Source organism: Cetorhinus maximus, chromosome 1, assembly GCF_964194155.1.
Source record: "Cetorhinus maximus chromosome 1, sCetMax3.hap1.1, whole genome shotgun sequence".
Lineage (NCBI taxonomy): Eukaryota > Metazoa > Chordata > Chondrichthyes > Lamniformes > Cetorhinidae > Cetorhinus > Cetorhinus maximus.
The window spans coordinates 1,820,041-1,842,139 of NC_135879.1; the positions used below are offsets into that span (position 1 = coordinate 1,820,041).

Below are 22,099 nucleotides of genomic sequence, written 5' to 3' on the forward strand. Positions count from 1 at the left end.
GTTCCACCATTTATTTTGATCTCGGCTACTTTGCATCTTAACTCTGTCCACAACCTTAACACTCTTCCATCCATAATTAGCTATAGTCCATGAGGGGCCATACCCAACAAACATCTATGCATTTCAAATTTTGAAGCTCCACTTGATCCCAGTCTCAAAAAATTTCTGGGGGGGAGGGGTTCTACATTTCCACTCCCCTTTGTGTGAAGAAGTGCTTCCTGACATCACCCTGAACAGCCTGCCTCTGATTTTAAGGTTCTGTCCCCTTGCTCAAGACTCCCTCCAACAAGAGGAAATAGTTTCTCGCCATCTACCCTATCAAACTCTCTAATCATCTTCGACACCATCAATTAGATCATCGCAACCTCTATACTCGAGGGAATACAATCTCAGCGCAATGGGTAAGATTCCGCAATCAGTGTCAATAACAAGGAGCAGCTATCCCCCAAAATGCAGGCCAGACGTATTGCAGTCTGAAAGACAGCAGTTTTCTAACTATTCATTTTAATGGGCAGTAAACATGAGCTGGTGCTCCATGATTTCCCAGCTGTCAGGCCCATGAGTACCAATCCTTGTTGAGAGGACCCAATGGTTCAATCTGCCCTATTGGCTATGGCTCAGCAGATAACTCTCTCACCTCTGAGTCTGAATATTGTGGGTTCCAGTCCCACTCCATAGACTTGAGCTCAAAATTCTACGCTGATGCTCCAGTGCAGTACTGAGGGAGTGTTGCACTGTCAGAGGTGTCATCCTTTGGATAAGACATTAAACCAGGGCTTGGTGTGCCCTCTTAGGTGGATGTAAAAGGTCTCTTGGCCACTATTTCATCGATATTTTTGCTATTTGTGGGATCTTGCAGAGTGCAAATTTGACTTTTGTTTCCCTACATTATGGCAATGACAACACATTGAAAAACTCCATTGCTTGGAGTTCATGGAATTGTCCTAATTCCTGATTAAGTTAGTCAAATTAGTCCAGTTAGCCATTCACACAAACAGCCTTGTTTAGTAACCTTCTAATTTACTCAATCTCCATACACAAGGTGAAGTGGCCCAAGTGCTTTATGAATAAATTTTATCATCGGGCATATTAATTATTTTCTTGAGTAACTTAATCTGAGAAAATCAATCCTTACTGTTGTTGAAAGCTGTAGTCAAAAAAAAAATACATTCATGTTTAATTCATTGTTCACGATCATTTTCTACTTCAGATTGTATTATTGCAGAATTGTCTCCTTTCAAGATCCAAGAAAATTGTGCAGAATATAAAAATATTAACATTAGATTTAAGATGAACTAATTCAGTTTGCCGAAATTAATATGGAATCTCATGTTTGTAAAGATACTGATGGGTTAATTTTCACTTGCAGAGATTTTCAGAGTGTATTTGCTAAATGATATTTTCCACTTTCTCCTAGCTCCTTATTTTCCACTTTAAACAAAAATTAACTTCTGAAGAAAGTCTGCATGAAAATGAGTTCTGATGAAAAATCAGACAGAAATTACTAAGAAAAAAAAGAGACCTCGAGTTTCTGTGGCACCTTTTCACGTCTTCCAAATGTCTCACTGCAACTTCACATCGGCTTCAATTACTTCTAAAAATGCATTCACAACCATTATAATATTTCGATGCGACATTAGCTTAAAACCCCGTCTGCCCGCTCGAGTGCACATAAAAAGATCCCGCGGTACTATTTTGAAGAAGAGCAGGCAAGTTTCCACCCCCACCCCCCTCCACCCCCCGACCACAAAGTGTCTTGTAGCCAATATTTCTCCCTCAATCACATCACAGAAAAATATCTTTTGGTCATGATCTCATCCCGTTTGTGGGATCTTGCTGTGTACGTTAGAAAAGCAGCTACACGTCAACGTTATTTCACTGGATGGAAAGCACTTTGAGGCCCTGAAAGGGAATTGGATAAGTACTTGAAAATGAAATCTTTAAGGCTGTGTGGAAAGAGCAGGGTGGGGCGGGACTAACTGGATAGCTCTTTCAAAGAGCCGGCACAGGCCTCGAAGGCCGAATGGCCTCCCTCTTTGCTGTGTGATGCTATGAATTCACATCTGATGGCTCAACTTGTCTCTCAGCCGCATTTCTTGCTGCAATGGACAGAAGGCATTCTGTCTTCGCAGCCAGACTCTTTCCAAATCTCAACTGTTTCGTCTGTCTCCCCAAAATGCAAAGCACATTACCAGTGGAAATAGCAACCAAAGATGGGATGAAACAAATGGAAAGCCGCTAAAGAAACCATTTAAAAATAGTTACTTTTTGATTAGCGATCTTCAATAGTTTTATTTAGGTGTTCGGTCAAACATTCATTTGTTTAAGATACATCAACACTTCTAGCCTGTCTCAAAACTGATGAGCATTTCACTTTGCCTGTTGATGCTGCACTGATTGCCCAGATAGGATGAGAATAATGATATTCAGTGGGGTTATTTTGGGTTTGTGCTGTATATGACACAGTAGCTCTGAATGGTTCTGTTTAGAATTGCACTAATGCTGCATCTTAATCAAACTGGCTAGAGTGGATCTTAAAGATCATGGACCTGACAAAGAAAAAATGGAATCAATTACTGACAACCTAGCGACACTCACTCTTCAGCAAGTTTTCTGTGGATTTATTCTGTTGGCCGTACCCTATATGCATACAGACAATACCATACAAACAGAACAACACCGGGAACAAAATAACCCATTGTTCCTTTCTAAACTGCATTTTACGTTTGTATAGACTTCCTTAAAATCTTCACTTTCATATCAATTTTATCTCCCAGTGTTGTTACAATTTTCTGTGTTGTCATGATAGGATTATACGACACAGAAGGCCAATTGGCCCATCAAGCCTGTACTGACTATTTAAAAAAAAGACTTGCATTTATATAAGACCTTCCGTGACCTCAGGACACCCCAAAGTACTTTATGTCCAATGAAGTACTTTTTGAAATAAAAACAGAAAATGCTGGAAATACTCAGCAGGTCAAATCTGTGGAGAGAGGATCTTTGATGTCCACCTCGGAGGGCAGAGGGGGCCTCAGTTTATCATCTCATCCAAAAGACAGCACTTCTGACAGTGCCGCACTCCCTCAGTATTGACTCAATGGTAGGAGTGCTACCCACTGAGCTGCTGTTGACATGAGATCTATCCAATTAGTCCCACTCCCTCGCTCCTTCCCCATAGCCCTGCAATTTTTTCCTTTTCAACTATTTATCCAATGCCCTTTTGGAAATTATTGAACCTGCTTCTACCTTTCACAGTGCATTCCAGATCACAACTCGCTGCATAAAAAGAAATTCTCCCCTCCGTGTTTTTTTGCCAATTAACTTAAATCGGTAACTACTGGTTCCCAAGCCACTTGACAATAGAAACAGTTTCTCCTTATTTCCTCTATCAAAACCCATCATAAATTTGAACACTTTTAGTAAATATACACTTTTGGTCTCCTTGCCTTAGCTTAGAGGGGGCACAGCAAAGGTTCAATAGATTGATGGCTGTGATGAAAGGGCGGTCCTATTAAGAGAGTTTGAGTAGAACGGAGTTTAGAAGAATAAGTGATCTCATTGAAATGTATAAAATTCTTAGAGGGCATGACAGGGTGGGTGCTGAGAGGCTGTTTCCCCTGGCAAGAGAGTCCAGAACACGGGGTCACAGTCTCAGGATAAGGGGGCAGCCATTTAGGGCTGAGATGAGGAGAAATGTCTTCACTCAGAGGGTTGTGAATCTTTGGAATTCTCTACCCCAGAGAGTTGTGGATGCTCAGTCATTGAGAATATTCAAGTCTGAAATCAATAGATTTTTGGGTACAAAGGGAATCAGGGGATATGGGAATTCTGATGTTCTAATAAATTTCTCCCGAACCTTCTCTGCTCTAACGAGGCCAATCCCAGCTTCTCTCGTCTCTCCATAACTGAAGTCTCTCATCCCTGGAACCATTCTAGTAAATCTCCTCTGCACCCTCTCCAAAGATTCAACATCCTTCCTAAAGTGTGGTGCCCAGCTGGAAATTTGCATCTGATCCCAGCAGCATTTCTCTCCCACTGTTTCTTCTAGTGAGGAATTCCAATGCGCTGTTGAGCAAGTTAGTGCAGTCTGAGAGAAAAGTTCCATTTTCCCCCTTGAAACATCTTTTGGCTGGGCAGTATTTTCCATACCTGACAGATGAATTCTATTGGATCGGCTGTTCTAATTAACAATCGCTCAACTTCCTCCAGTGGATTGTAATAGATAACTTTAGCCTGGGCTATTCTCACTCCTCCATCATAAAGGTTCATTGTCACTAGGCCAGCAGGGAGATCTGTAAAACAGGAACAGACGTAAACAGAAAGAATTGCATTTCTATATCACCTTTCACAACCTCAGCACATTCCAAAATGCTTCACAGCCAATGATGTACTTTTGAGTGTTGTCACTGTGTAATGTAGGAAACATGGCAGCCAATTTTTACACAGCAAGATCCCATAAATAGCACTGAGGTAACGATCAGATCATCTTTAAAATAATGCCCTTGGACCTTTTATGTCCACGTAAAGGAGCTGACAGGGCCTCATATTAACATCTAATCTGAAAGATGGCACCTCTGACAGTGCAGGACCCTCTCCGAGGACTTGGACTTGACATTCTTCCTAAAGTATCATGCCCAGAATTGAACGCAATCCTCCAGCTATGATCCTAACCAAGTCTACAACAAGAAAAGCCAGAAAAATATTTGTGTGTGAAATTTATTTTCTCATTATTCTTCATAGGATTCTTCATGGGGACTGCAGCAGTTCAAGAAGGCAGCTCACCACCACCTTCTCAAGGGCAATTAGGGATGGGCGATATATGCTGCCTAGCCAGCAACGCCCACATCCCATAAATGACAAGAAAAAAACTTAAACCAGTATCAGCCATGGCTCTTTGGTTAACGCTCTTGGTCTCAGAAGGTTCTGGGTTCAAGTACACTCCAGGACTTCTGCATAAAAATCTAGATTGACACTCCAGTGTGCTGAAGGAGTGCTGCATGGTCAGAGGTACTATCTTTTGGATGAGATGTTAATATAAGACCCTGTCTACTCTCTCAGGTAAAACCAGATGGATCATACAGCATCGACCTAGGCACCGGAAACAACAATGGCAAACCCAGCCCTGTCGACCCTTACTAACATCTGGGAGCTTAGTGCCAAAATTGGGAGAGTTGTCTCACAGGCCAGTCAAGCAAGGGCCTGACAGTCATCCTCACAGAATCATACCTTACAGATAATGTCCCAGATACCATCACCGTCCCTGGATATGTCCTGTCCCACCAGTAAGATAGACCCATCAAGAGGTGGCGACACAGTGGTATATAGTCGGGAGGGAGTTGCCCTGGGAGTCCTCAACATTGACGCCGAACCCCATGAAGTCTCATGGCATCAGGTCAAGCATGGGCTCCAGCTGATTACCATGTACCGCCCTCCCTCAGCTGATGGATCAGTACTCCATGTTGAACACCAATTGGAGGAAGTACTGAGGGTGGCAAGGGAACAGAATGTACTCTAGGTGGAGGCCTTCAATGTCCATCACCAAGGGTGGTTCAGTAGCATCACTACTGATTGAGCTGGCTGAGTCCTAAAGGACATAGCTACTAGACAGGGTCTGCGGGAGGTGGTGAGGGAACCAAGAGGGAAAAACATACTTGACCTCATCCTCACCAATCACCTGTTGCAGTTCCATCTGTCCATGACAGTATTGGTAGGAGTGACCACTGCTGAGTCCTTGTGGAAACGAAGTCCCGTCTTCACATTATGGATACCCTCCATCATGGTGTGTGGCACTACCACTGTGTTAAATGGGGTAAATTTCAAACAGATCTAGCAACTCAAGACTGGGCATTCATGAGGCGTTGTGGGCCATCAGCAGCAACAGAATTGTACTCAATTGAGGAGGCGGTAGCATTGTGGTAATGTCACTGACTAGTAATCCAGAGACATTGGGTAATGCTTTGGGGATCTGGGTTCAAATTCCACCACGACAGATGGTGGAAATAAAAAACCTGGGATTAAAAGTCTGATGATGACCATGAAACCATTGCCGATTGTTGTGAAAACCCATGTGGTTCATTAATGTGCTTTAGGGAGGGAAATCTGCCATCCTTACCTGGTCTGGCCTACATGTGACTCCAGATCCACAGCAATGTGGTTGACTCTTAAATGCCCTCTCAACAATGGCAAATAAGGATGGGCAATGAATGCTGGCCTAGCCAGCGATGCCCACATCCCATGAACGAAAAAAGAAACCGCAAACTGTAACCTCATGGTCCGCATATCCCCCACTCTGCCGTTACAATCAAGCCGGGCATCAACTCTGGTTGAATGAAGAGTGCAGAAGGGCATGTCAGGAGCAGCATCAGGCATACCTAAAAATGAGGTGTCAACCTGGTGAAGCTACAACACAGAATTACTTGCTTGAAAACAACAGAAGCAGCATGCGATAGAGAGAGCAAAGCAATCGCACAACGAATGGATCAGGTCTAAGCTCTGCAGTCCTGCCATATCCAGTCATGAATGGTGGTGGATAATTAAACAACTCGCTGAAGGAGGAGGCTCCACAAACATCCCCATCCTCAATGATGGGAGAGCTTAGCACATCGGTGCAATAGACAAGGCTGACGCCTTTGCAACCATCTTCAGCCAGAAGTGCAGGGTGGATGATTGATCTCAGCCTCCTCCTGATGCCATTTTAATTCACTTCACATAATATCAAGAAACAGCTGAAGGCATTGGATAGTGCCAAGGCTATCACCAGGATCACTCCGCTCCTGGCCTCATTACAGCCTTGATCCAAGCATAGACAAAATAACAGAACTCAAGAGGTGAGGTGAGAGTTGTCATATTACTGTAATGTTATAATAGCTTGGGCTTATTTACATGCACAAGACACTGGACACCAATTGTTCATAAAGAACTTGGTAAACACGTTGTGAGTTCATTTATTAAGATTAGACACATGAGAACAGTTATACATGGATATAAAGCTTGAAGACATCAGGGCAGAGTGTGCTCTGCTCAAAGCAAAAGTGAAACTAAGACTGGATCACATGACACATTTCCCTTCTAGTGATGTCATGCTGAAAGGCACAGTACAACAACAGTGACTGTCCTTGACAGCAAGGCAGTATTTGACTAAGTGTGGCACCAAGGAGCCCTAGCAAAACTCAAGTCAACAGGAATCAGGGGGAAAATTCTCAACTGGTTGGAATCATACATACACAAGGGAATATGACTGGTTGTTGGAGGTCATTCATCTCAGTCCCGGAACATCGCTTCAGAAGTTCCTCAGGGTGGTGTCCTAGGCTCAACCATCTTCAGTTGCTTCATCAATGACCCTCCCTCCATCATAAGGTCAGAAGTGGGGATGTTTGCTGATGATTGCACAATGTTCAGCATCATTCGTGACTCCTCAGATACAGAAGCAGTCCATGTCCAAATGCAGCAAGACCTGGACAATATCTAGACTTGGGCTGACAAGTGGCAAGTAATATTCTACCACACAAGTGGCGGCAATGGCCATCTCCAAGTAGAGAAAATCTAACCATCACCCCTTTGAAATTCAATGGCATTATGAATGCTGAATGCCCCACTATCAACAACCTGGGATTACCACTGACCAGAAACTGAATTGAACCAACCAAGGAACAAAAGGTTGCAATTACACTGCTCGGTGTAGCCTACAGATCGCCAACTAGTGAGAAGGATGTAGAAGATCAAATCTGCAGGGAAATTACAGAGAGATGGTGACATTACAGGGCAGTTATAATGGGGGACTTTAATTACCCGAATGTAGACTGGGACAGTGGTAGTGTAAAGGGCGGAGAGGGGCAAAAGTTCCTACATTGTGTTGAGGAGAATTTTCTACAGGAGTATGTGTCCAATCCAACAAGAAAAGATGCACTGTTAGACCTGGTTCTTGGAAATGAGGCAGACCAAGTAGATCAAGTGTCAGTTGGGGAACATTTAGGAGACAGTGATCATTGTATTGTACGTTTTAGGATGATGATAGAAAAGAACGATAGGCAATCCTGAGTAAGAATAATTAACTGGACGAGAGCTGACTTCGATGGGGCAAGAACGGAACTGGGCCAGATAGACTGGAATGAAAGATTGGCAGGAAAAGCTATAGCTGAGCAATGGGCTCCCTTCAAAAAAGAATTGGTTCGGGCACAGTAATGGTATAGTCCATCAAAAGGGAAAGGTAGGACTAACAAATCCAGAGCTCCCTGGATGAAAAAGGAGATAGAAATTAAGATAAAGGAGAATAAATGCGCTTATGACAGGTGTCAGGTAGAAAATACAATTGAGAACCAAGAGGAATACAGAAGCTTCAGAGGGGAGGTGAAAAAGCATATTAGAGAAGCAAAGAGAGATTATGAGAAAAGACTGGAAGCCAACATAAAGGGGAATCCCAAAGTCTTCTATAGGCATATAAATAGTAAAAGGGTGGTAAAAGGAGGAGTAGGGCCAATTAGGGACCTAAAGGGAATTTACATATGGACAAAGGGGCCATGGCTGAGGTATTAAATGAATACTTTGCATCTGTCTTTGCCAAGGTAGATGCTACCCAGGCCATGGTGACAGACGAGGAAACTCTGTCACTAGAAGGGTTCAAAATTGATAAGGAGGAAGTGTTGAATAGACTGTCGGTACTTAAAGTTGACAAGGCACCGGGAACGGATGAGATGCATCCAAGGATATTGAAGGAAGAGAGAGTAGAAATTGCAGGGGCACTGACCATAATCTTTCAGTCTTCCCGAGACCCAGGGGAGGTGCCAGAGGACTGGAGAATTGCAAACATTACGCCCTTGTTCAAAAAAGGTGGTAAGGATAAGCCCAGCAATTACAGACCAGTCAGTTTAACTTCAGTGGTGGGCAAGATTCTAGAAACAATTATTTGGGATAGAATTTGTAGTCACATGGAAAAATATAGGTTGATAGGGAAGAGCCAGCATGGATTTCTAAAGCGGAAATTGTGTTTAACTAACTTGCTGGACTTTTCTGAAGAGGTAACAGAAAAGGTCAATGAGGGTAAATGATTGGCTTTCAAAAGACATTTGACACAGTGCCACACAACAGACTTGTGAGAAAAGTTATTGCTCATGGAATAAAAGGGACAGTAGCAACGTGGATACAAAATTGACTGAAAAATCGGAAGCAGAGAGTAATGGTCAATGGATATTTTTCGGGCTAGAGGAAGGTTTGTAGTGGAGTTCCCAGGGGTCGGTATTGGGACCCTTGCTTTTCCTTATATATATTAATGATCTAGATCTTGGTGTGCAGGGGACAATTTCAAAGTTTGCAGATGATATGAAGCTTGGGCCTGTTGTAAACTGCGAGGAGGGCAGTAGAACTTCAAAAGTACATAGACAAATTGGTGGAGTGGGCAGATAGGTGGCAGATGAAGTTCGATGTGGAGAAGTGTGAGGTGATGCATTTTGGTCGGAAGAACATGGACAGACAATATAAAATAAGGGGTGACATTTTAAAGGGGGTGCAGGAGCAGAAAGACCTGGGTGTAAATGTGAATAGATCATTGAAGGTGGCAGGACCGGTGGGAGAGATCAGTTAATAAAGCATATAGTATCCTGGGCTTTATTAATAGGGGCATAGAGTACAAGAGCAGGGAGGTTATGCTGATTTATAGAAGACACTTGTTAGACCTCAGCTGGAATATTGTGTACAGTTCTGGGCACTGTACTATAGGAAGGGTGTGAACACATTGGAGAGAGTGCAGAAGAGGTTTACAAGAATGGTTCCAGGGATGAGAAACTTCAGTTATGAGGATAGATTGGAGAGGTTGGGACTGTTCACCTTGGAGAGAAGGCGGCTAAGAGGAGATTTGATAGAGATGTTCAAAATCATGAGGGGGCTGGACAGAGTAGATCGGGAGAAGCTGTTCCCGCTCGTAAAAGGATCAAGAACGAGAGGGCACAGATTTAAAGTGATTTGCAAAAGAAGCAAATGTGATGTGAAAAAAACTTTTTCACACAGCGCGTGGTTCAGGTCTGGAATGCACTGCCTGGAAGTGTGGTGGAGGCAGGTTCAATCGAGGTATTCAAGAGGGAATTAGATGATTATTTGAATAGAAACAATGCGGGGTACGGGGAAAAGGTAGGGAAATGGGCTTAGGTCAGAATGTTCATTTGGAGAGTCGGTGCAGACACAATGGGCTGAATGGCCTCCTTCAGTACTGTTAAAATTCTGTGATCCTGTGATATAAATACTGTGGCTACAATAGCAGGTCAGAGGCTAGGAATCCTGCAGCAAGTCACTCACCTCCTGACTCCCCAAAGCCTGAGCACTATCTACAAGGCACATGTCAAGAGTGTGAAGGAATATTCTCAATTAGCTTGGATGAGTGCAGCTCCCACAACACTCAAGACGCTCGACACCATCTAGGACAAAGCAGCCTGCTTGATTGGCACCCCTTCCACAAACATTCACTCCCTATATTACAATTGCACAGTAGCAGCAGTGTGCACCATCTACAAGATGCACCGCAACAACTCACCAAACCTCCTTAAACTGCACCTTCCAAACCCATGACTTCTACCATCTAGAAGGACAAGGGCAGCAGACACATGGGAACACCACCACCTTGAAGTCTCCCTACCAAGTCACTCACCATTCTGACTTGGAAATATATCGTCGTTCCTTCACTGTCACTGGGTCAAAATCCTGGAACTCCCTCCTTAACAGCACTGTGGGTGTACCTACACCACATGGACTGCAGCAGTTCAAGAAGGCAGCTCACCACCATCTTCTCAAGGGCAATTAGGGATGGGCAATAAATGCTGGCTTAGCCAGCGACGCCCACACCCACCTGAATGAATAAATAAAATAAATATATAAATAATCCCATGGTACTATTTTGAAAAAGAGTTAGGGAGTTCTCCTGGTGTCCTGGCCAATATTTTAGTTCCAGATTAGATATTGAATTTAAATTCCACCAGCTACCATAGTGGGATTTGAACCCTTGTCCCCAAAACATTAGCCCGACATCTGGTTTACTAGTCCAGTGACATTACCACTGCACCCCCATCTCCCCCTGGCGCACGGCCTCAATGGAGTCTGACAGTTTGGTGAGCTAAGAGAAACTTAAGTAACTTTCCATAAATCTAATATTGTTTGTATTTAACATTTAACTGCAAGTACTGTTTTAATTCTAAGCCTCATCCAGGGCCCTAAGCAGGGAGATAGAAGCTATCCACTGGCAGGAGCTGCAATAGTTAATTAAGGAAACTAGCTTGAACTGGTCTTGCTGTACCTAATCTCAGTCCCTTTGTTTAGAACATATAAATTCAGGCATTCTCAATGTGACCAGCATCGAGTGCAACCTCAACGGAGTGTGAGAGATTGGTGAGTTGAAGGAGTTCAGTGAGGAGGGGAGGGAGGTGCTCCTTTGCTTTTTCTAACTTTTTCACCCTATAGGAGCTGGTTCTTGCTCTGCTACAATGGAAGAAGCTAACTGTTCGGGGAGTTTCTGGTAAGTGGTCAAAGTCTATTCTATTCCTAGTGTTTAAAGTAGTACAGGAATGTGTGATAAGATTAATAAATACATTTAAAAAACAACTGAATAAAATAAATAATTAACTAAAGCACATAATTATGTCAGGACAGGTGATGTGTCATGATTTGCAGCATGTAGGAGCTCCTCGATACCAGTGTGATCCAGGGTAAATATGTCTGCAGTAAGTGTCTGCAGCCTGAGGAGCTTCAGCTCAGAGTCATTGAGCTGGAGGCTGAGCTGCGGACACTGCAACACATCAGGGAGGAGGGAAGTTATCTGCACGCTTTGTATCAGGAGGTGGTCACACCACTTAGGCTAGGGTTTTCTGATTTGGAAGGTGGTCAGGGACAGAGGGGTGTGACTACAGCTGAGGCAGGTAAGGGGACCCAGAGGGCAGGAGTGCAGGACTGTGAGCGTCTGCAATTGTCCAACAGGTTTGAGGTTCTCTCAGCTTGTTTGGATGAGAGTGGGGGCTGCAGGGTGGATGAGCTAACTGACCATGGTACTGTGGTACAGGAAGCCATTCAAGTGGGGGGAGTACAAAGGAATGCAGTGGTAGTAGAGGACAGTATAGTGAGGGGGATTGACACTGTTCTCTGTAGCAAAGGGCGTGAGTCCAGGCAGCTGTGTTGCCTGCCTGGTGCCAGGGTTCTGGACATCTGCTCAGGGCTGGAGAGGAACTTGCAGTGGGAGAGGGAGGATTCAGTGGTTGTGGTCCATGTAGGTAACAACGACATAGGTAGGATGAGGAAGGAGGTTGCGAATAGTCAATATGAGGAGCTAGGCACCAAATTAAGAAGCAGAACCTCAAAGGTAATAATTTCTGGATTATTACCTGAACCACGTGCAAATTAGCATAGGGCCAAATAAGATTAGGGAAATGAATGTGTGGCTCAAAGACTGGTGTGGGAGAAGTGGGTTCTGGTTTGTGGGGCATTGGCACCATTGAGGAAAGTGGGATTTGTACCATTGGGACAGCCTATACCTGAACCGTGCTGGGTCTGGTGTCCTCACGAGCTGCATAACTAGGGAAGTAGAGGGGGCTTTAAACCAAATAGTGGGAGGCAAGGGACCAAATTTGGGAAGATGTGGTAAACCAAACAAGGCAAGGGAGCAAGGTACTAATATTGTAAATGATAACAGACCATGACAGGAAGTGACAAAGGGTAAGAGTGAATCAGCAGATAAGGCTAGGTGCCATAATAATAATGTGGACAAAACTAAAAGTTCCGTATCTAAACGCACATCGCATTCAAAACAAAACAGATGAACTGATAGCGCAAACAGAAATAAATAAGTGCGATCTGATAGCCATGTCTCTGTAATGGCTACAGAATGACATAGATTGGGATCTGAATATTGAAGGGTACATGACATTTAGGAAGTACAGGAAGTTAGGAAAAGGTGGAGGGGTGGCTCTGTTAATTAATGGTGGTATTAGCACAATAGAGGGGGATGACCCAAGTTCGGAAGCCAGGGTGTAGAGGCAGTTTTGGTTGAGATGAGAAATGATAAAGGCACGAAGTCACTTGTGGGAGTGGTGTACAGGCCCCCTAATTGTAACTATACAGTAGGACAGAGTATAAAAGAGATAATTTTCCCCTCCTTTTTGTTTTTTCCAATAATTTATATAGATTTTTCTTTTCCCACCTATTTCCATTATTTTTAAATGTATTTCCATCCATTGTTTTATCTCTACCTTTTAGCCTATTTCGATCCCTTCCCTTCCCCCCACCCCACCCCCACCAGGGCTATCTGTACCTTGCTCGTACTGCTTTCTACCCTTAATTAGCACATTCCTTTAGATAATATCACCACCTTCAACACCTCTTTGTCCTTTTGTCTGTGACATCTTTTGGTTATCTCCACCTATCACTGGCCCTCTATCCAGCTCTCCTTGTCCCACCCCCCCTTAAACCAGCTTATATTTCACCCCTTTTCTATTTTTCCTTAGTTCTGTTGAAGAGTCATGCGGACTCGAAACGTTAACTGTGTTTCTCTCCGCAGATGCTGCCAGACCTGCTGAGTTTTTCCAGGTATTTTTGCTTTTGTTTTGGATTTCCAGCATCCGCAGTTTTTTGCTTTTATATAAGAGATAATGGGTGCTTGTCAGAAACGTATGGCGATAATTATGGGGGATTTTAATCTACATATAGGCTGGAAAAAAGCATATGGGCAAAAGTATCATAGATGAGGAGTTCTTAGAATGTTTTCGGGATAGTTTCTTAGAACAGCACGTTCTGGAGCTAACCGGGGAGCAGGCTACACTAGACCTGGTATTGAGCAATGAGATAGGATTAATTGATGCCCTCATAGTGAAGGCACCCCTAGGTAGCAGCAATAATAATACAATTGAATTTTACATTCATTTTGAGGGGCAGATGAGTGCATCGAAGACTAATATCTTAAACATAAATAAGGGCAATTATGAGGGCATGAAAGCAGAGCCAGCTAAAGTAAACTGGCAAATGAAGTTAAGGGATAGGTTAATAAAGTTTCAGTGGCAGACATTTAAAGGGATATTTCAGAATACAAAGAATATATATATTCCAACGAGAAAGAAAAATTCCAAGGAGAGGGCCCACCATCTGTGGTTAACTAAAAAAGACATGATCAAGCTTAAAGAAAAAACATGTAATTGCACAAAGACGAGTGGCAAGACAGAAGATTGGAAAGAATATAAAGAACAGTAAAGAATGACAAAAAGATTAATAAAGGTGGGAAAAATTAGAGTATGAGAGAAAGCTAGCTAGTAATACAAAAATGGGTAGTAAGAGTTTCTGTAGATGTTTCAATAAGAAAAGGGTTAACAAAGTGAGCATTGGTCTGATAGGAAAAGTGTGTCTGGGGAATTGATAATGGAAAGTAGGGAGATGGCGAATGAATTAAACAGGCATTTTGTATCTGTCTTCACTATAAAGGAAACAAGTAACGTCCCAGGAAATAGCTGTAAATCAGGAAATGGAAGGGAGGGAGGAACTCGGGAAAATTACAATCACCAGGGAAGTGGTACTTAGCAAATTGTTGGGGCTGCGGGCTGACAAATCCCCAGGTCCAGATGGACTTCACCCTAAGGTCTTGAAAGAAGTGGCTAGTGAGATAGTTGATGCACTGGTTTTAATTTTCCAAAATTCCCTAGATTCGGGGAAGGTTCCAATAGGTTGGAAAATAGCAAATGTAACTCCTTTATTCAAAAAGGGAGGGAGACAAAAAGCAGGAAACTACTGGCCAGTTAGCTTAACATCTATCAATACCTCAAAAAGATGAGGTTTCAATCAGTCCCCAAGTACCTTTTTCCTTTATCTGCATCTTAAAGTTATTAACTAAAATACAGGTATAAAGTTTATCACTTTTATCTAATTAACTTTCAGCAGTAGTTTTTGTGTTAAGCTGACCTTTATCTTGTTTAGGACTGAAGCTTGTCTGCTGGGTTATTTTTAAATTGAATCACTCATACATTAAAAAGGTGGCTACAGACACACATATGCATAAATTCTTAGCTCATGGACCACTTTGAGGAAACGCCTTTTACATGGTCATGACAGTAACCAAAGTGAGTAAATGAAGTTAAGATACACATCAGTCATGATCTAATTGAATGGCAGAACAAGCACAAAAGGGCTGAGTGGCCTCCTCTGTTTCTAGGCTCCTTTGAATGATTTGCTGGTCTGTCCATTTATTTCCTTCCGACACTACAGAAATATATGCAGCCGTGCAGGTTTTTTTTACCCAGTTAACTTAATATTGAAAGTGTTTTGAAAACAAAGTTCAGGCTTTTCTTAAGGAATGACACATTGCAAACTCCCGCAGCTCTGAACTGTATTTTCCCACACATCACTCACTCTGGTAATTGAGTATTTGCATTGCATCGGTTAGAATCCAAGTTTCCATTACTGAATTCATTGCACAAAGCTGGTGAAACAGCTTTGGCACTTCAGAATGGAAAGTTATAGTCAGAGATTTACAATGGGTATACAACATCTTTCAGAAACAACACTGAAAATTACTGTTTTCCAAGGGATATTTCAGAAATGCCCAGGAAGCCTGTAATGAAGAGCTTGGAAAATGGGCATTGATGCATCGCCTGTCCTGTTTCATGGAAAGGCCCAAGTGAGCAGCACTAATATAGAATGGAAGTTGATGAAAGGAATATTGAACCTTCTTGATGATCTTCCAAGTGGATCAAGCAATGAACACTGTCTGGAATGTAGTATAAAATGAATCAACATCTTACAATGCTCAGTGTGAGAATTACTTTTTTTATGAGCCAAGAATGAATGGTCTTTTGTTGATGGCTTCTGAAGAACTTATCCTTCCTTAATAGGTCCTTTGGCAAGTACACCAGCAAATTAAACTCCTACTCTTCCCTCATTGTCTATAGCTGTCCACAAAAATCAGGACAAATCCAAATCCAGCCAATCCCACTAGTCTACTGTTGATCATCGGCAAAGTGATGGATGGTGTCATTGACAGTGCTATCAAGTGGCACTTACTGAGCAATAACTTGCTCACTGACATTTAGTTCAGACTCCGCTTGTATCACCCAGCTCCAGACCTCATTATAGCCTTGATCCAAACATGGATAAATGAGCTGAACTCCAGAGGTGAGGTGAGAGTGACTGCCCTTAACATCAATGCAGCTTTTGACCAGGTGTGGCACCAAGGAGTCCTAGCAAAATTGAAGTGAATGGGAATCGGAGGAAAAACATCCATTTGTTAGAGTCATACATAGCACAAGGTGGTTGCAGTTGTTGGAGGTCAATCATCTAAGTTCCAGAAAACTGCAGCAGGAGTTCCACAGGGTAGTGTCCAAAGCCCAACCATCTTCAGCTGCTTCATCAATGACCTTCCTTCCATCATAAGGTCAGAAGTGGGGATGTTCACTGATGATTGCACAATGTCCAGTACCATTCGCAACTTCTCAGATACTGAATCAAGGCATGTCCAATTGAACAACGTTCAGGCTTGGGCTGATAAGTGGCAAGTAAAGTGCCAGGCAAAGACCATCCCCAACAAGAGAGAATCTAACCATCTCCCCATGACATTCAATGGCATTACCATCACTGAATCCCCCACTATTAACATCCTGGAGTTACCATTGACCAGAAACAGAACTGGACTAGCCATATAAATACTGTGGCTACAAGAGCAGGTCAGAGGCTAAGAATCCTGCGACGAGTAACTCACCTCCTGACTCCCTAAAGCCTGTCCACCATCTACAAGTCACAGGTCAGGAGTGTGATGGAATACTCTCTACATGCCTGGATGAGTGCAGCTCCCACAACATTCAAGAAGCTTGACACCATCCAGGACTAAGCAGCCCACTTGATTGGCACCCCATCCACAAACATTCACTCCCTCCACCACCGATGCACAGTAGCAGCAATGTGTACCAGCTACAAGATGAACTGCAGGAACTCACCAAGCCTCCTTGGACAGCACCTTCCAAACCCACAACCACTACCATCTGGAAGGGCCAGGGCAGCAGATACATGGGGACACCACCACCTGGAAGTTCTCCTTCAAACCACTCACCATCCTGCCTTGGAAATATATTGCCGTTCCTTCACTGTCGCTGGGTCAAAATCCTGGCACTCCCTCCCTAACAGCACTGTGGGTGTACCTACACAAGATGGACTGCAGCGGTTCAAGAAGGCAGCTCACCACCACCTTCTCAAGGGCAATTAGGGATGGGCATCAATGCTGGCCCAGCCAGCGACACCCATGTCCCATGAAAAGAATTTAAAAATAAAAAGAATTTAGCCATTTTTAACAGAAGTTTATTATAATTAGTTATTCTGCATGATTTCCTTTTTTCTGTTCCTAATTTTGTCCTTCAGACAGTAGGCATCACATTACACAGGAGCTATTTCCTGGTGCATCTTATAGCACTTGGAACAATGTGTTATTCAATGACACATTGTGGTTATTTGTAAAGAAACCAATTGCTACATTAATGTCAGTTGTGGCTCAGTAAGAAGCACTCTCAATTTTGAGTCAGACGGTTGTGGGCTCAAGTCCCACTCCAGGACTTGAGCATAAAAATCCAGGTTGACACTCCAGTGCAGTACTGAGGGAGTGCTACATTGTCAAAGCTGTTGGGTGTAACATTACACTGATGCCTTGTCTGCCCTTTCAGGTGGGCATAAAGGCTCACATGGTCACTTTTGAAGGAAAAGAACAGCAATTGTACTGGTCAATATTTATCTCTCAAACATCATAACTAATACGGATAATCTGGTCATTATCACATCTGTGGGATCTTGCTGGGCACAAATTGACTGCTGTGTTTCCAACAGTTTACAGCAGTGACTACACTTCAAAAGTACTTCGTTGGTTGCAAAGAGCTTGGGGAAGTCCTAAGGTAATGAAGGGGCTATAGAAATTCTTTTTTGTTAGTTTGTGGAAATAACATGAATCACATTATACGTGCAAACGGCTACTAATTAAAATTGGTTGCAGAATTTCTTGGTGATCCTTATGCTGCCAAATGATGGTGTGCAGGATTGCGGCACTAGTCTCATAGCTCTGACAGCTGCAGTTTTCTGAGGTGCATCTTAAATACCCACATGGCCTGTCACCCATGTTAACAAGAGGGTTATAGTGTCGGAATCACAGGGACGAGACCAGTGGGAAGTGACATCAGCCCTCAATGTCCACGCTGCTCACAGCAGTCGGACCACAATTGGTACAGCATTTGCTTCACCTAGCAACCTTACATCAGGTTATGGTGAGGTCACCAGGGCCTGTGTTTGCTCACCTACCAACTTCAACATCAGAGACAAAATAGAAGTTATGTGCAATTGATACCTCTGGCTCGCTGTCTCTCCAACTCCCCAACCCTACCAGTTGCCACCAAAGCTGCTTGCTGACTGTCCACCTCGTCACACATCCTGCTCCCTGAACCCCACTCTTGCTGGCCAGGATGTTGGGAGAGAGGGAGGGTCAGCGAGTGGGAGGGGCCGCCAGTGGGAGGGGCTGCGAGCAGGAGGGGAGAGGCTGCTTCCATTATGATGACCTTACATCAGACCCGGCGGGAAACAACTGTAAAATGAAAGTCCCAATGCTAAATGCGAATACGGGCCCATTAACTGACCAACGTTAACTGGGAATGACTTTAAATGGGGCGACTTAAAGTGGACACTTACAGTACCTTCACCTTCAGTGTTTAGCCCACTTCCCTGACCTTGACAACCCCCTGATCTGAATTCCACCCAGTGAGACATCTTCTCCTGACTGGTCTCCAGCAATATACAGGCCCTGACACCCAGACCAGCACCTTTTCCATGTCAATGGTTTTGTATGGGGCCAGTTTGAGGCTCCATCCATGATACGACTCAAGTTTAAATTGAGCCCTAGTTTACCCTTGGCTGAACCCTGAGCTATTCCATCAAGAGGTGGGGATTTCAGTGGTACAATTTCAGGAAAATAAATTCCAGATAAGATCTAAGTCTAAACAAAGAGAGTATCTTTACAAATTCTTATGTCCAAAATGTAGTTGAGGTGCTTAAAATTGCAGAAACTTGAAGGGGGAAGATTTAAGGGGCTGTGGACAAAGAGCAAGGCAGTGGGACTAATTGGATTGCTCTTTCAAACCATCAGCACAGGCATGATGGGGACAAATGGTCTCCTTCTGTGCTTTTCATTCAATTCCTCCACTGGCCTCTTTGAAAGGTGATCACCATATTCAATGGAAGTGGAAACCTCAGTCGTTTTGATTATTTTGGCTTGAAGTGAGGATTCTATGGGGTCACACTGCTCGTGGGAAAGTCTCACTCGATATGACCACGGTTTGAGATATTGTAACCCTCCAGTCTAAAACCAGGCAACAGGGATTGACTGTTGGTAGGTCAGCTTCTCTAACACTTGTTGAGAAGAACAAACTTTATTATCCCGGAGGCTTCACAGCATTACAGTAAAACTGCTTAACCCAGTTAAAATAAATGGGTCAAACACTAGCATAACTACCACCTGAGATGGTCAACATTTATCACAAGTCAGCAGCATGCTTGCTCGCTAATTTTACAGCTCCACTTCCTATCTGTTTTTCAATGTTCCTCCTCCAATTCTGGCCTCTAGTGCATTCCCTATTTTAATTGCTCCACCATTGGTAGTGGTGCCTTCAGCTGCCTGAACCCCAAGCTCTGGAATTCCCTCCCTAAAACTCTGCCTCGCTACCTCACTTTTCTCCATCAAGACACTCTTGATGAAGCTCCTGGTCACCTGTCCTAACATCTCCTTACATGGATTGATGTCAAATTTGATCTGTGAATCTGTAATTTTAAAATCAACAATAACAATTAAAATCTGCAGGAATGAGACTCCACACTTATATTTATATAGCAGAACATAAACTATTACAAGTAATTGTTGTTGTTGTGTCAGAGTCTCCAACTGGTAATAATTAACACTTATTACATCTTTAACAGGGTACTTAAATTGATTTGTAGAATTAACATTGTCTGGTGAGTTTAGTTTATATCTAACTCGCAAATATAGTAACGATGCACCATTCATTGCTTATGAAAAGGTGAGCTAGACAGTGAGATGCTGTTTTCAAAAAACTAATGGCAGGGCATGGCAAATTGTACTGCTTTTGCATTTCCCCTTTTAACCATGCTTCTGCCCCTTGCCTGTAGTTGCTGTGGCATTTAGGCATCATTAACAGCGAGCATTATTAGTCTCAATTATTTTGGCAGAAAATTATGGCTCACAATTGGGACTCCTGACATCTCACAAACCAGCTTTGCTGTGTCAGCTTGGAGCAGCTGGTGACATCCTGATTCAGAACGTTCAATCCACCGGCCAGTACTTGGGCACACAGTGTGGGCGGACGCTCCTTTACAATGTTGAGGGAGCGTCACATTGTCAGAGGTGCTAACACTCAGATAAACAGCTACCCACTAAAAATCCCTTGGCACATTTCGATTTAGAGCAGGAAGCTATCCCAGTGTCCTGGTTAACAACCCTCCCTCAACAAACAATTGTCAAAGGTTGATTCATCACTCATACGGTTCGCTATTCATGAGACCACATTCTGTGAACATTGCACACTGTATTTGCAGGTGTAATAACAGCACAATGTAGGCAAAAGAAGCGGGGGATATATCCTGCACCCAGTTCTCTGATGAAATACAGTTTAATTGTGTTCCAGGTTTTCAGGTAGATCCAACCTGGGTTTACCAAATGGGATCGCATTAGAATCATGGAACTCAGCACAGAAGGAGGCCATTTGACCCATCAAGCCTGTGCTGGCTCTTTGAAAGAGCAATTCGATTAATCTCACTCCCTCTGCTCTTTGCCCATAGCCCTGTAAATTTATCCCCTTCAGACAGTTATCCAGTGCATTCCAGAGCATAACAATAAACTGGGTAAAATAAATTCTCCTCATTTTCCCGCTGCTATTTTTACCAATTATCTTCAGTCTATGTTCCTACCAGTGGAACAATTTCACCCTATCAAAACTCTTATCAAAACCATTCATGATTTTGAACACCTCTATCAAATTATCAGAAAAACTTCTCTGCTCTAAGGAGAACAATCCCAGCTTCTCCAGTCTCTCCATAATAACTGAAGTCCCTCATCCCTGGTACTATTCTAACAAATCCCCTCTCCACCCTCTCCAAGGCCCTGACATCCTTCATAACATGTAGTGCCCAGAACTGGCAATAATTAATCATTAAACTCAAATTAGCCTAGGGTGAAATTAGGCTTTGAAATCACTTGCAGCCCAAATCGCAATGTCGAGTAGTTGTATGAAATTCTCAGAGAATTAACTTCAGAAACTCTTAACAGAATTTTACTTGAGCATTGATCACATTCTCAGGATATCTCTTTGCAGCCAATCAATAACTTGTGTGAGAGTGAGATTTGCTTCTTACCAAGAGCTTCTACACAAAGCGTTTGGCTATTCCAAATAGTGGGTTGAACCCTCACTTTCTCGGTGACAGTAAGAAATTCAATCTCTGGATTTTCACCGAATGACAGGCCATCTTTCAGCAGCATGTATATCTCACCGGGACTCTGTGTAATAAAGAAGGTGAACAGGTTATAAACCACAGGCTAAACATTTGGAGAGATTTATATTAATTCTGATATAGTGAATTGTTTGATTAAATCATGTGGTGGAGTAGTGGTAATGTCATTGGACCAGTAATCTAGAAGCCCAACAACAGCAACAACAATCTACATTTATAGAACGCCTTTTACAAAGAAAATGTCCCAAGATGCTTCACAGGAAATAGCCAAAAACAACTGGCACAAAGCCCCATAAGGGGATATTAGAACAGGAAAGTTTTAAGGAGCATCTTAAAGGAGGAGAAAGGTAGAGAGGTTTAGGCAGGGAATTCCAGAGCTTAGGGCCCAGGCAGCTGAAGCCAATGATGCAGCGATTAGGAACAAGGATATAAAATACAAGAGAAAAATACCTACTTTACACTGTATTCGATTGGGTATCGCCAACATAGGTACAGTAACAGTATCACAGATATCAGACTGTCTGATTGGATCTTCACTCGGATTCACGTCCTGCTGCCAATCATTGGCACTAGGCTCTATGAATGAATCTAAATGTAAAAA

The 22,099-nt window shown here is 43.1% G+C and overlaps 1 protein-coding gene across 1 annotated transcript in view; it reads right to left on the reverse strand.

Annotated features, from left to right (window-relative positions):
- The window catches only part of LOC144694426 (B-cell scaffold protein with ankyrin repeats-like), a 209,898-nt gene that overhangs the window by 162,671 nt on the left and 25,128 nt on the right, over nt 1–22,099 (reverse strand). Inside the window, exons 4-6 of the mRNA XM_078564861.1 lie at nt 21,953–22,086; nt 21,403–21,544; nt 4,153–4,295 (exon numbers count right to left, since the gene is read on the reverse strand). Coding sequence (XP_078420987.1) covers nt 4,153–4,295; nt 21,403–21,544; nt 21,953–22,086 — 419 coding nt within the window. The remainder of the gene's footprint in view (nt 1–4,152; nt 4,296–21,402; nt 21,545–21,952; nt 22,087–22,099) is intronic.